Genomic DNA, 15,522 nt, shown 5'->3' on the forward strand with positions numbered 1-15,522 from the left:
CATTGCTATTTTAAACGAGTACCTTGATAACACTCATATCAAATTGTAATTACGCTCAAGATTTTCAGTTGTTTTTTCCGACATGTTTGTGAAGTGGCATTTGTGTACGTTCCTGGTGAGTGTATCTCGCCCCAAGGGTTTTACTTCGTTCTAATCTTGTACAGTTTATGCTGCTAAAGATCCATAAGATATCTGTGTATTCGAACAGTGCATATAGTGTAATACTTTCATGGATCTACACACAGAAGACACAATAGTACCTTTTTCAGTTTACCTATCTGAGTGTATTTGTGTCTAAAACGATAATTAATTATGTAAATGTGTGTTGATGTGATGCAAGTGAAATATTACGTTAGACTTGTGACTGGGAAATAATATATTGAATCCCAAATAAATATCCTCGAGACAAGACATGACTCTTTGGTCTTACCGCAGAGATATATCTGTCAGAGTTGGGATCAAAGATCGTCGGTTGGAAGGATGATACTCTTTGGGGGAAGGATATACAGGGCAAGATGGTTGACAAATTGTGTAGGATGGGTTATTGTAGAATATTATTGTGTGTAAAAGTTTGAGTTTGTGATTTTATTTATTGTCAGTTACTTATCTAGATATGGCGAGCGAAAAGTGTGCCCGAAATCCTCATGATGAAGTGCGCAAACTACAGGACCAAGTGAGGAAGCTCGAATTGCAGAATGAACGTCTGCGATCACAACAGTTTCCACGAAACGGTTTACGCGAAAATAGACCTAGTGTCTTGTCGTATGCATCTGACGATGACTTCTATAAAAAAAGATACGATCTCACTTCACAGCTCTTGGACGATAATTATCTTACACCCGAAGAAATGGATAATGAAGAGTTTTTAAATGAGGAGACCTGGTAATTCTTTTTTATCTGTCAGTTATGTCATCATTCTAATCCAGGTATCGTGATACGTGAAATATTTTATACAGAATAATTGCAGATATTTTGTTCTGTATCTAGTAGTTAAGATATGTTTGTATTTCCCTTTGTCGTGACACTTTGTATAATGTGTTGCAAAACGTAACTTAAGATAGGTTAAGTTCCTCATAGCCTAATTCTTTATTTAGGGGGCAAATAGTTCATGTTTTCAAAAATTAGTATTCTCTAGTATAATTCGGTTTGGTATGCGTTATTTCCCGTTACCTTATGTAGGTGTAGCCTATATTCGTTTGGACCTGATTACGTAGGCACCTATTTGAAAGCACAATGATTTGGTAGATTCTGTGTCAATAAGTCGATATAAAGTGATTTTGAAGTACTCCTGCAGTATTATGGGTGTAAATATATTGGTCTTTTTCATGGGTGCTTCCAGTTATTTTATGACATAAGTGGCAGCTCATGAAGTTTGGTTAGGAGTGTTGCAAAAATGTAAAATATTACAAAGTAATAGCATTTTTTCGCATGGATATTAACTCATTCCGAGAATAAAATTAACACAAAATCAGGGCTAAGGGATAAAATAAACAGTTGCTTAATCCAGGAGAAGAATTGAAAACGTTGCTGCTGAATGTTTGGACTGAAAATAAAGTTGAGGCATGAATACTATAACTTACAAAATATTTGCCTTTACTAGGTCATTCCTGAGAAATTATCAAAAGCAGATGTGGCATTCCCAAAACCCAGATTTTTTAAATGGAAGACTGGAAATTTTGTTTCTGGAGAAGACACTTTTCTCTTCCTTTATAAGACATGTTTTAGGCCGTTTCAGTTACAGACATATTCACACTAACACTGGTTTTTGCAAGTTAAAAAAAAAAAAAAAATCTGCCCTAGGCCTACAGGACTACAAGACTGCAGTCTTGAAAACTAGTGAGATTCCTAGAAATCCATCGACCCACCATCTTCTAAGTGTTAACAGTATACAGATTAATCCTGCTTTTGCTCCACTGGTTCCAGGCAGATTTCAAGAGAGAAGGATATTGTAATTAGAAGAAAGCTCATGTGAGTGAGACACAGCATTGTTAGAGAGATGAGAAGAACCACAGCTTTCTTTGGTGATTTTGGCAGTTTTTAAAACATGCTTCCTCTATACCTGTCAGCATCATCGAGACTTGCCTATGAATTAGCAAGAGAGACCTTCTTTTTAGGGGACATCAGATATAAGCTCAACCTGCCATCTACTGACGCTTACCAGGCACTTCTAGCTGCTAGACAAAGGAAACGAATGAATATCGACTTGGAATTTTACAGTACCGATGCAATGCAAGACAGATCATGGACAAACGCTAACGAAGAACAAAGACGCACAATCACAAGACTAGCCATTCGTGGCTATCACCACAAGTTATGTACCGGTAGCAATAAGAAATTCCATCTACCAAACGAGAATTGCGTATGTTCACTCTGTGGAAAGTTCTACGAAAAATACCATATTGTGTTGTGTTCAAAAAGTACCAAAAGCATCACGCAAATTAGCAAAGAATAATTAAAAATTTTATGTAATCGTATTGTATATGCCCTTTCGGGTGCTTTTCCTGTTAATAATATTAATAATAATATATCTGTCAACACTTGTACACCCACCTACGGCTATATTGGAAGCTTTTCCTGGATCACTTGACAGATTTAATCACCTGCCTGGGCTGAGTACACTTTCCTTATGTTTTAAAGTCAAGGCTAAGAGAGTTGAACAGCCACCAAATATCCTTCCCAGTTTTATCCTTAAGAGATGGTGGTGGTGATTAATAAATATGTAGCTTGTTAGTGGTAGGAGGTTCAGTGAACAATTGAATTTAATGAGAAGCTGCACTGAGCCTACACAATATGTTTATTATTTAAGCCTTACAAAAGGAGATTAATACAGAGTCTTTTATGTAATTTATAGATAATATGAAACAAGTTCATAGGACTAGTATATGTAAGCTACACTATTTTCTATTATTATATGAGTGGAGGTGTTGTCCTTGTGGGAAATTGAGAGGGAGATTTGTAAATCCTAATGGTTGGGTAGGAGATAAGGATCTGTGTCAGATGGTCTTCGCTAGAAGTACATGGCACATGTAAGTTAGGAGGATTGTTTGGAAGGGTTATGGAGAGGTACATTCAGGGAAATCAGATGGCCTAGGGAGGTAGAAATCAAGTAAGGATGAAGTAAAAGTGTTCACTATTATTAAACTGTAAATATATTGTAAAGAAAGAAGTAGAATTAATTTAATAGAGATGTAAATACTCTATATAGGCCTACCAGATGTTGTATCAGGAGTTGATTCATGGCTGAGAAGTGATATTATGTATGTGGAAATTTTCTCTTGGAACTGGAGTGTTTATAATACCAGAATTATGTGTCTGTTATTGGACATTATACCATTCAGGCGAACTCATTCCTGTAGCCAGCGTTTCGTCCCAGTGTGCTAATTTGGGCTTGTCAGGTGGTAAATAGCACACCTACTAAGACATGGCTACGCATAGTGTGGAGCCACTGGGTAGGCTATTTGAAGCTACCGGCAGTACCAGTGCAATAGGAGAGACCTTGTCTCCTTTGCAAACGTTGAAGCTTGTCAGGTTAGCAGATGATATGGATAGTGATTCCCTTAGGGATCCTGAATTATTTGTCTCGAATGAGTAAATAACGGACCCATTATATTGGTATTATAAATTTCCTCATCCAGGATGAATATTTCAGGCTCCCTAAGGGAATCTACATCCATATCAACTGGAGTGTTTATCGTAGATAGGATATATATATATATATATTTTGCTATTGGCTTTACGTCGCACCGACACAGATAGGTCTTACGGCGACGATGGGACAGGAAAGGGCTAGGACTGGGAAGGAAGCGGCTGTGGCCTTAGTTAAGATACAGCCCCCAGGAGGGGGAGTATTCATGCTGGTGAAAGAAGAATTCTAAGCTACAAGAACGTTAAGGATGAGAAACATGAAATTCTAGGTGTAAGGCTCATCTCTAAAGCTAATAGGCAACTTTATATTTTTTGGGGTATACAGACCTCAAAGGGTGATGCTGATGCTGATTAGGAATTATTGGATAAGCTGTATGAGAAACGACAAGGAAAGAAATGTGATAGTAGCGGGTGACCTCAATTTACCAAATGTCAATTCGGAAGGAATGTGAATGACAGGAAGCATGACCAACGAATAGTATATAAGTTAATCTGGGAAGGACAGCTGAATCAGAAAGTGATAAAACCAACTAGAGGGAACAATATTCTGGACATGGTGCTGACAAAACCAGACGATCTCTATAGAGAAACTGAAGTGATTGTTTAAGGGGACACTATAGTGAAATTTAATGAATTTCGAGGAAAATATCAAAATTGGGTTTAGAACTCTAAAAAAATACCCTGATGTGTGTTCTTTCGAAAAATGCATTTATATTTTAAATGCCGCCATTTAAAAACCCACAGCGCTAGCATTTAACTGCCCCATGCTCTACTAGACACCCCTCTCCAGTTGCTGCTTTCCCTTTCTTACGTCCCTCTCATTTGGATTTCAAATGTAATCTAAGCATTGAGTAGCAGATGTAGTATTCTGTATGATTTAGTTTTAAAAATAATTTCAACATATCAGAGACTTGCATCAAATGCACTGCTACAGAGGTGCACAAAAGGGAAGACACAAATTCCAAATGAGAGCCTTCACAGTGTTCTATGGAAGAAATGTCCAAAAGAAGGGTATTTGTTACTAGGAATAAACTTCAGATTGGTATTGTGAGTGCTGCGAGTTCAGTATGGGGTGTGTTAGAACACTTGAAGTCCTTCAGTCCATCGGAGGGAAGCCAGTACCAACTTCTTTTTTTTTTTTGCTAGTTGCTTTATGTCGCGCCGGCACAGATAGGTCTTATGGCGACGATGGGACGGGAAAGGCCTAGGAGTGGGAAGGAATCGGCCGTGGCCTTAATTAAGGTGCAGCCCCAGCATTTGCCTGGTGTGAAACTGGAAAACCACGGAAAACCATTTTCAGGGCTGCCGACAGTGGGGTTCGAACCTACTATCTCCCGAATACTGGATACTGCCCGTACTTAAGCGACTGCAGCTATCAAGCTCAGTACCAACTTCTGCTGTGGACATCAGTCACCAGCGAGACCAAAGGCGCTTACAGCAAAGCAGGAAAAGGAGCTCAGGTGAAAGGAAAGAGAATAAGGTGATGAAAATATCACTGGAGGAGAGAAGAAAGAAGTCTGAAGGGTATACTATTGTGCTGGACAGTTCTAAAGTGAGTTGAAGTTGCATATATTTTTATTTTGCATTTTACGGCTTAGCAAAATCTTCATGATTTATTTCACAAAAATAATCCCTTATCATGCAATTTTTGTCTGATGTAGGTGAAAATTTACACGGTAGTAGGTAGATAGTTGGTGCATATAAATGTCAGTGTGCATTTTTCAGTTTAAGGTGATTCAATTTTTTTTGTGACCTACCAAATTTTGTGCGTACACATACTTTTTTTTTTAGAAAAATTAGGCCTAAACATTACATTTTAAAAAATTCTACAGGCCAATATATTTCTCAAACAACAAACTGTGATACTGATGTTTGTTTGCATATAACTGTACAGCATATTTGGTGCCAAATGTAAAAGTATTGTGATGCAAGGGACTTTTTTTAACTATGCTGGTAAAAGGAAAGTAAAAAAATTCCTACTCAAAAAGTTGTATAGGCCTAGGTACAATATTGAAAGTTGGTTGCATTACTATATCTGAGGAGTTGCACTGCAGAAAAAAATATGGAAAAAATTCATTTAAAAATGTAGAAGTTAGAAATTTCACTATAGTGTCCCCTTAAGTGATCACATTGCCTTTGCTGGTAAGACATAGTGTTTACAATGCACTTTCTGATGTAGTGCATGACCTCTAGTTCTTTGTTCAGGCATTGGAGTACTTCAGTCTTACGTATTCTGTCAATCCATGATATTCTTATCAGGCGTTGGTACCACCACATCTCATAGGGTCAAGGTTTTTTGGTGGTGGTCTCTGTTAGGGTCCAAGTCTCGGCACCATAAAGTAAGACAGAAAATGCACAACACTGAAGTAAAGGGAGGCAGAGTTTAATATTAAAGTCCCTGTTACATAAAAGTTTGCTCAATCTGTTGAATGCAGTCCTTGCCTATTCAATCTGGGACCTAATTTCAACTATGTATAAAGCATTATATTCATTAATTTAGAAGATTTGTTTTGTGGTGTACTTAAACGCCTAGTGTCGAGGAGTGGTAAATAACTCGACTCCCCATAGTGGCCAACGTCTTCAGGCAGATGAGCCCCTGTGGGTAGGGTGATCTTCCCCCCTAGTGTAGGAAATGACACTGGAACCCATCATCTGTATTTTTGGCCCAATGGCAAACCGTACGGAGGAACCTCCTTTTGTGATTCTCAATGGCCTTGGAGTCAGTCGTGGTACTAGAGCCTGCACGTCGCATTTCATTTGTGCCGCAGGGTATAGTTCCGAGATTATAGTGTGTAGGTCACTTCCTTGCAAGCTGCGATCCACCTTAAACAAAATCCCACTTGTGACACTTTTTCCTGCTGTCACGCCCTTTAGCTTAAGTCCAACGGCGATGGGATAAGGATAGTGGAGGCAGGTTTTCAGGTTGAAACTGGAAGCCTCTAGTAGTGTTGGCTACTGAATGCATGATTCGAAGCAGTGTATCGATTCGTTGAAGTGTCCGAATGAATCGATTCACAGGAACGACGAGCTCACGGCACACGATTCAGCTTACTCCCAGCGGACAGTGCTGAGTGGCGCACTCACTGGACGTTGACGGGGAGCCGAGCTTCCGCTGCAGCGAGACAGTGAATCACGGCACATCGAAAGAATCGTGAACGAGCGCGGCTCAGTGAGACACAAGGTACACACGGCTCCTTATCGGCTCACTGGACACGCAGAGAGCCGAGCTTCCGCTGCAGCAAGACATACAGTGAGCCATGCTACACTGAAAGAATCGTATGCTATAATGGACTCTCGAGCTCAGCTCATTTGAAAATAATACCCATTTGCATTCACTGTCCTCTTCTTACAAGGAGGTTTAAATAATAGATGGATTTATTTGCAGCGTTAAAAAGGTAGTCACAACATAATTCTGAAGTAGCTAGTAAGTAGGTAGGCTATTAGGTTATACTATTTATTAGTTTAATGAATTTTAGTATTATAACTTAGTTGACATTTGACAATTAAACTCGACTCTAGCCTGCCCTATGACTAAGAGTCATGCTCATGACCTTTCAAAAGTACGTGTTTTATATTGGGAAGAACGGCTCAGTATTCTCTCAGTTCATATGTCACATCGTTGCACAAGACTTCAATCATATGTGGACAGACGCAATAACAGTATGTTGAATCAGAAAACCAGCGGGCTACTGTACATCTCGGGTAGCCTATACAAAATATGACGATTAAAAAAATCCTCAGCTGATAGAAAAATACGTATTTTCAAAAATGACTGAGTGAGTTGTCGTGCAGTTCATATCGCGTGGCTATGCGCTTGGGTTCGAATCCCACCGTCGGCAGCCGTTAAGATGGTTTTCCGTAGTTTCCCCATTTTCACACCAGGAAATGCTGGGCCTGTACCTTAATTCAGGCCATGGCTGCTACCTTCCTAATCCTAACCTTTCCCACCCTGCACCCTGCATCGCCGGAAACCTTCGATGTATTGGAGTAACTAGCATTTTTTCTAAGAAAGGAGTTCGTAGTATGAAGACCAGATGGCAGCTGCGAGCACTGAATGCTGTTGCTGCTGTCTTACCAGCACATACTACACAGATGCAGTAGGAGCGGTGACCAATGAGCCGTGAATCGGATCACTGTATCGATTCAGTAACGTGAACGGAATCAAATTAATCGATTCAGTAAAATGAATCGAATGTTCCATCACTAGCCTCTAGGTCGGACCTGCATGTTGGCAGCAGATGTATGATGGTCATCTTTCAGAGACCATGTGACTACTCAGGAATTCGCTTCTGGGCAGGCCTATTTAGGATCACCGCTGCCCACCCTGAATGGGGAAGGCCCTAGAAAATGTGGGCTAAACATCGGTAGTCACACTCAGCCGGCTGGGAGGCCGCACCCAGCGGGTCACCTCTTATGCGGTTGAAAAACAAAGATTATAGAAACCTGGAATGTTTGAACCCCACGATTTGAAAGACAATAACAGACCTGAGAGAAGAACAATGCTTGTCACCCATGAGCTTGGACGAATGAACATTGATATTGCTGCCTTAAGTGAAACCAGACTGTCCAGCGAAGGTTCAGCTCGGGTTACACAGTCTTCTGAAAGGGAAAAGATGGGGGAGAACACCGCATTCATGGTGTTGGATTCGCTGTGAAAACCACATTGGTGAATGATTATCAGTTAACTCCAACCGTTGTCAGTGAAAGAATTATGACTTTCCAAATCCCACTCTCTGGAGCTAAATCTATGACCGTCATCTCTGCATATGCTGCCACCTTGGATGCTGATGTAGAAGCTCAAGACCAATTCTACGACCTGCTGAGCACTACCATCACCAAAGTACCACCAAGAGATAAGCTTTTACTACTTGGCGATTTCAATGCCCGAGTTGGTAAAGATCACCAATTATGGAGCAATGTGATTGGAAAACATGGACTTGGCAACTGTAATGCCAATGGTCTGCTGCTCCTTGGTTTATGTGCCGAACACGAACTCTTTATTACTAATACTCAGTTCTGCACCATCCTGAGGGGGGTTTTCTTCCTTGCATCATATTGGGCGACCTATCAATTGCTCCGGCTATTTTCCCCTCAACCATCCATCACTTCTATAGATCATTAAATGGATCAATGCATTTAATAAAAATGATGCTAAGTGTCGGTAGCTATGCTTGCTTCTAATATTCATTGTATAAACAGTTACCGCATCATAAAATTTAAGCGATATCATTTTTCTTATCACATTTATTGATATGATAATCCTTAAATTGCCACGCGATACCTCTCAGGGATAATTAAATTGCATCTGTGAACCGTATAATTTTTTACGTGAGGTCAACTGGGACACCACATTTCCTTTTTAATAAATTACCATCGATACCATTCGTCCTCCAGAATCAGTATCAAGTTTTCCAAGTCCAATCATTCGAAGAAAAGAAAAGAAAATAAAAAATTTTTTTTAATGAATTAATTCAAAATCATTTATATCATAATGATATTAGCCTATCTCCTAAAATAATAACATCTAAATTGGATAATCTATAATTTATTTCATGATTCTAGAATCATAAAAGAAAATCTGATAATATGTATTGACATCAATTATCTTCCTCCTCTCTATAAAAAAAAATTAAATTTTAATTTTAATCTATCTTCGATGTGATTCAACTATTCCTCTTGCATTAATTATGCGCATCACAAAAATAAAGGATAAATTCTCTTAATTACATAAATCAAAAGTACATATTCTATCTGTTGAAAACGTAGTATAACATTTTTGGGTTAAAAAAATAAATCTAAGTCCCTAAGCCTTAGTAAACTTCATACTAAATATGCTTAATCTGAGTCCATCAGTTTTTGTTTCTTTCTTTTAAAAAAAATGCTTATTTTCATCATTATCAAATTGATATTCTGTCATTAACACACGCGTTTCTTCCGATGTTATAACGTTAGCAATCGCAAGTAAGTTCCAAATATATATCAGCTCAAAATGGCTATTTCAAATATATATCGTTCATTAAATGAGAAATATTGGTCACCTTGACCATGTCATTTGGTTAAAATATTCAAATAACATCTTAAAATTAAATGTAGGTATCGTGTAAAGATCAATTATTATCGTAGTTCAAATAAAAATTATACCTAACATGATTTATGGTTTTACCAATATCCAATCAGATATCAAAAATTCCGTAGGAATGCATTTGGTAAGCTATTTTATTTAATTGTGGTAGAGATTTAAATTATGAAATTGTTCTATGAATTGAATACATTCTCGACACCAAACTTCAAATAATATTCAGTACAACGTTGATATATTCTCTATGAAGACAACAAGTTTCCCTTCTTTTATTTCTTATTTGGATATTTAATCTGAAGACAGTTTACGGTAACCCACATACGAAATCTACGATGTATTTCATTGTATTCGTGTACCACTAACCCAATATATCTCGCATTACCATATTAATATCTTACCGCATATGTCAAACATCACCAATGACCAGTAATACGCCGTATTTACCGCCAAAATTATCCATAAGCATATCTATCTCTCCATTTACCAATATTAATTACCATAATATATCATTATTCATTCCCACAAATATATCTCAGCGAATAATTATTCGTAAATCCACATCAACATGCCACTCAAATCATAACTTCCCTACGTAAACATTTATCATTTCCAACAAGGCGGCAAATCATCTTAACATATCATTAATGTACTGCAACGGTACACTTTTGGGTTAGATTTCATATGTAATACACATAAACATGTTATCCTGAAAATGAAACACATATATAAACTAAACAAGTTAATATTTACTCACATGTCATCGCGTCGTAACATCAACCAGATATTAGTTTCTCAGAAATCAACTATCTTCTTAAAAAAATATTAAATCTGGGATACGTCTCTTTGTTTACGTTGTTTCAATCCCATAATGGTTGAAAATCACACTCTAAATCTCTCCTTCTTCAATTATAAACATTCCTATATTATGACATTGATTGTAACTCTGGAAGAAATACCTACTCCCATAATGATAAATCAACTAGGATAATCTCATTGCAAAGATAACATCGACTGAGATTTCATCACGAAGAACTACGTAAGAAACAACATATCAATGTTCACTACAAATATATGAATACTATATCTACGACACATTAATTTCAAGATAATAAAGTAATTCTTTGGAACTTAGCTTGCGGCTGCTGACGTTAGATGACTGGGTTAGGCTTCGATGTTGTCATCTTAGGACTGCGTAGATCGTCTCCAACATCCATTACGTCACCATCAGGTTGTAGTTTTGGGACCCGGGATAGTAGAAACAGCTGGGCGGTCTACGTCGGAAAGTCGGCTCCATCTCCGATTTAGCCTCTCATGTTGTAGCCGTTAGTCATATGTGAAAGAAACATTTCCAAAATGGCATTTAATATCACGTCCATATCCTTGAGAATGAGAATCTAGATTATATCTTTGTCTCAGATTATTAAACCAGTAATTCAATGTTAATTCCTTGTGACAGATTTTAACAGGTAAAAATCATCAAATTAGCTTTTAAAAATATTTTTATCTAGCTAATCAACCTATAATGCGTTAAATTTGACTTGATATCTCGTAACGGCCTTCGATCTATACTCCGACTACTGTCCGGATATTATTCAACTTGCTCTGATTTTCCATCACGATATTTGTTCAGATATAGGTGTAATTCAAATATTTCTTCACTATGCAGGTTCTTCAGCTCTTAATAACTGAAATATCTTCCTTCTTCTTTCTGCGAGGATTATTTTTTTCTCGTGGATAAATTTACGTAGTAGTTTTGCGTACAAGATTTTTTTTATTGTTCACCTACTTCTTCTTTTTTAACAATTTTAAAAACCTTCTATTATTTTTTTTATCACGGCCGCATGGATCCTTTATAACTTTCCGTCTCACTCCGTGACCTAGGCATACTTAATTCGCCAAATGAACATCTTTGCCGTCACGTGCATGGCCTCCTTGATTTTTTACGTTCGTATTATATATATATTCTGAAATCACGGCCTATTTCATTTAATATATGCGTTCTTTTTAGATGTATGGCCCAATTCCGTAATCTTCGCGATCTCATTACCGTGCATGGCAAACTTTTAATGTCGTATGACAACCTTTATTCCGTTATCAGGACGTTGAAAACGGTACAGTTCTATCTGCTTGATCGTAAGACCACTTGAATACATCCTCACTGAAAGCACTGGCACATCTTTGACTATATCATCACCAGGCATTGTGATGAAAAATATGCCCTTGTTACAAGGACTGCAAGCAACATTGATGACTGCTGGACAGATCATAAGCTCCTTTTTTGCCGGTTGAGAATCTCGATCTGTCGCAAATCAAAAAGATCCATCCACAACCTGCCCAGAAAGAAATTCGATACTCATAAACTTCAAATTGAATCCATTCCTACAGATTACAAAAATGCAATCTCAATCAAACTGGCTAGTCATCCAGTCAGCAGTGGTAGTACAAATCAGGAGTGAGCCACACTTCAAAAGGTCATCACTGAGTCAGCTGAGGAAACAATTGGTTTTGTTAGGAAAAAAGCCAAGATTGGTTTGATGAAAGTAATGAAGAAATTAAGTGTCTGACCAATGCAAAACGAAAAGCCCATCTGTCCTATCTTCAAGATCCGTCTTCCAATGTGAAGGAAAATATCAGGCACAAATTAGGGAAATCAAGAGTAACTGGTGGCAACAAAAAGCTGAAGAACTGCAAAGACTATCTGATGCCCATGACCTGCAAAGCTTCTCTGCTGGCGTAAAGGAGATATATGGTCCAATTCGATCTTCATCGGGGTCATTGAAGACTGCTGACAACTCCATTTTAACTGATAATGGAGAAATTTTAGAGCGTTGGAAGAAACATTTCTCTGCACTTTTAACTCATACCTCCAATGTCGTTGAGGACTTTCTTCGTAATATCCCACAGTATCCCCAACAACCTTGGATGGCACTTCCACCTACATACAGAGATTTCATCAAAGCACTCAATCAACTAAAACCAAAACAGGCTCCTGGTCCTGATAACATCCCTCTGGAACTGATACAAAATGGAGGTATACCCTTTAAGACTAGACTTTTCACACTCATCCTCTTGATTTAGGAAACTCAAAAGTACCTGACGACTTGAAGAATGTTACATCATCTCTATCTTCAAGAAAGGTGATTGTAGGAATGTGGGAACTGCCGTGGTATATCGCTTTTGTCAACTGCAGGCAAAATTCTTGCAAGAATTATATTAAACCGGCTCCAAGTTAGAGAAGAATTTGCCTGAGTCTCAATGTGGATTCCAAACCTAAAAAGGCACAACAGCTGTGATCTGTGCTAGACAACTCCAGGAAAAATGCATAGAGCAACAGCAGCTTCTGTATTTAGTTTTCTATGATCTGGAAAAAGCCTTTGATTCAGTACCAAGATCTGCTATGTGGAAAGTATTGAGATATTTTGGATGCCCTGAACGTTATGTGGAATTGGTTCAAGCTCTTCATGATGGCATGTGAGACAGGTTCTTCATGGTAACTCCGTATCTGATTCGTTCTCAATTACTCGTGGATTGAAACAAGGCTGTGTGGTTGCTCCTACATATTTTGCACTGTATATGACTGCCATGCTGCATGAATCATCTGCAAACAACGTAGACATGGAGATGGTGGCCTTTTCATTCTGGCAAGACTTCGTTCACAAAGACATACTCTGGTTACCCAGGTGGCAGAACTGCAGTATGCCGATGACACCGCATGTACTACTCTTACACCTGCAGAACTACAATAGTCAGTCAACTGCTTTAAAATTGCATGTGGTCGCTTTGGTCTTGCCATTAATGAAAAGAAAAAAAAAACTGAAGGTACTTGCACAATCTGCCCCAGGATTAACTCTTGCTGAGTTCAGTATCTCCATCTTAGGCACAACACTGGAGCAGATTGATCACTTTTCATATCTTGGAAGCATCGAATTAGAACCATGAGACTACTTGTAATTAGGACCATCATGCAGGGAACACCATGGGTCTCTTTTACTTGCTCGTAGTACCACTATGTTAGGTACACAATAGGTTTGTGATTAGTAGCAACAGTGTGTGCTTCCGACTGGGTTTTACAGTACCTGTGATTAGTACCACTATATGAGCGACTCCATGGGTCTGCCTTGCCTGTGATTAGTATCCACTATTTGAGGAACACCATGGGATAGTAAGAGTTTCTGGAGTTAGTACACTTACGTGAGGAACACCATAGGTTTGAGTTGTCTGTAAATGGCGCCGAAATGTGAGAAACACCATAGGTCTGTGTTACATGTGCGCATTACATTACCTGTGAGTAGTACCATAATGTGTGGAATACCGCAATTCTACGCTACTTTTGATTAGTACCGCAACATGACAAATACCATGGTTCTACTTTTCTAGCGATAAGTACCATTATGAGAGGCCTATGACCTGGATTTTGGACCCCTTTAGACTACAAGCATCATCGTTTCAGTATTGTGCTTTAGAAGTAGTCCATTGGTCAGTAATACTATTGTTTAACGCTAGTGTCTCGGAATGTGGGGCATTGCGGGTCAGATCCACTGATTGTTTTAAAGTAATATCCATCCATTCATTTTTTGTCTTCACGTTTTGCATTCTGGTCAGTGGAGGATGTTGGACTTTTAAATTGTCATTATGTTTCATCTCATTTCGTACCATTAGGGGCCAATGACCTAGATGTTAGGCCCCTTTAAACAGCAAGCATCATCATCATGAAATTCTGGCAAGTTTTCATCGAGTCTGGAATGGAATTAAGATAGTGATTCAGTGGTTCGATAGGAAGGCAATCAACTTTATTTCTACATATGTAGGTGTAGATCCAGAAGATAAATGCCAACGATGGAGCCAGTCGGAAAAGAAAACTGTAGAAATAGATTGTCCCCAAGTGGTGAAAGAATGTAATCAGTTCATGGGTGAAGTAGATCTAGCAGATATGTTTAATGTAATCATAATTAAGAGTCAACGTATTACTCGGCCCTATATTTCCAGTTCTTCGGAAAAGTATGAAAACAGTTTTTTTTTAGTTGATTATAAGAAGAAGCCTCCGTGGCTCAGGCGGCAGCGCGTCGGCCTCTCACCGCTGGATACCATGGTTCAAATCCTGGTCACTCCATGTGAGATTTGTGCTGGACAAAGCGGAGGCAGGACAGGTTTTTGGTTTCTCTGTCATCTTTCATTCTAGCAACATTCTCCATTAACATTTCATTTCATCTGTCAGTCATTTATCATTGCCCCAGAGGAGTGTGACAGGCTTCGGCAGCCGGTACATATCCTATCCTCGCCGCTAGATGGGGGCTTCATTCATTCCATTCCTGACCTGGTCGAATGACTGGAAACAGACTGTGGATTTTCATTTTCATTGATTGTAAGATAATTACAATTACACCATTCAGTTAATACAGAGAGGTCATTCCTCATTTTATGCATGACAATATCTTGATTTTCTCCTGAGTAAAAAAGACCACGATCATCTGCGAACAGAAGAAATTCCCTTCAAGATTAAGATCAGAAATGTCGTTAATAAGAATAATACAGGTGCCAAAATTAGAAGCTGGAATAATATTCTGCAGAGGCTTTGTAACACTACTGGGATGTTTCTGCAATAACTCTGGGGTGTTCTGCATTAGGTCTTGTCTTTTCTGCAGCTGAATATTGTGTTCCAGTATGGCTGAAGAGCCCCCATGTAAAAATAATTGATACCCAGCTCAATAACACCATGAAACCAGTCAGTGGATTTATTAGATCTATGCCCACTTACTGACTCCCTGTCCTCAGCAACATCATCTGAAAGTATAAGAAGA

At 38.6% G+C, this 15,522-nt stretch overlaps 1 protein-coding gene across 2 annotated transcripts in view; it reads left to right on the plus strand.

Moving 5' to 3' along the window:
- Positions 1 to 494: 494 nt before the first annotated feature.
- The window catches only part of LOC136867275 (SLAIN motif-containing protein 2), a 193,504-nt gene continuing 178,476 nt past the window's right edge, over positions 495 to 15,522 (plus strand). Inside the window, exon 1 of one of the 2 annotated variants that reach the window (XM_067144424.2) lies at positions 495 to 882. In XM_067144424.2, coding sequence (XP_067000525.1) covers positions 614 to 882 — 269 coding nt within the window. In that variant the 5' untranslated portion in view covers positions 495 to 613. Of the gene's footprint in view, positions 883 to 5,061; positions 5,198 to 15,522 lie in introns of those variants that run through there. The other variant, XM_067144425.2, reaches the window with a different exon arrangement.

The sequence above is a fragment of the Anabrus simplex genome, chromosome 3, assembly GCF_040414725.1.
Source record: "Anabrus simplex isolate iqAnaSimp1 chromosome 3, ASM4041472v1, whole genome shotgun sequence".
In the NCBI taxonomy this organism is placed as follows: domain Eukaryota; kingdom Metazoa; phylum Arthropoda; class Insecta; order Orthoptera; family Tettigoniidae; genus Anabrus; species Anabrus simplex.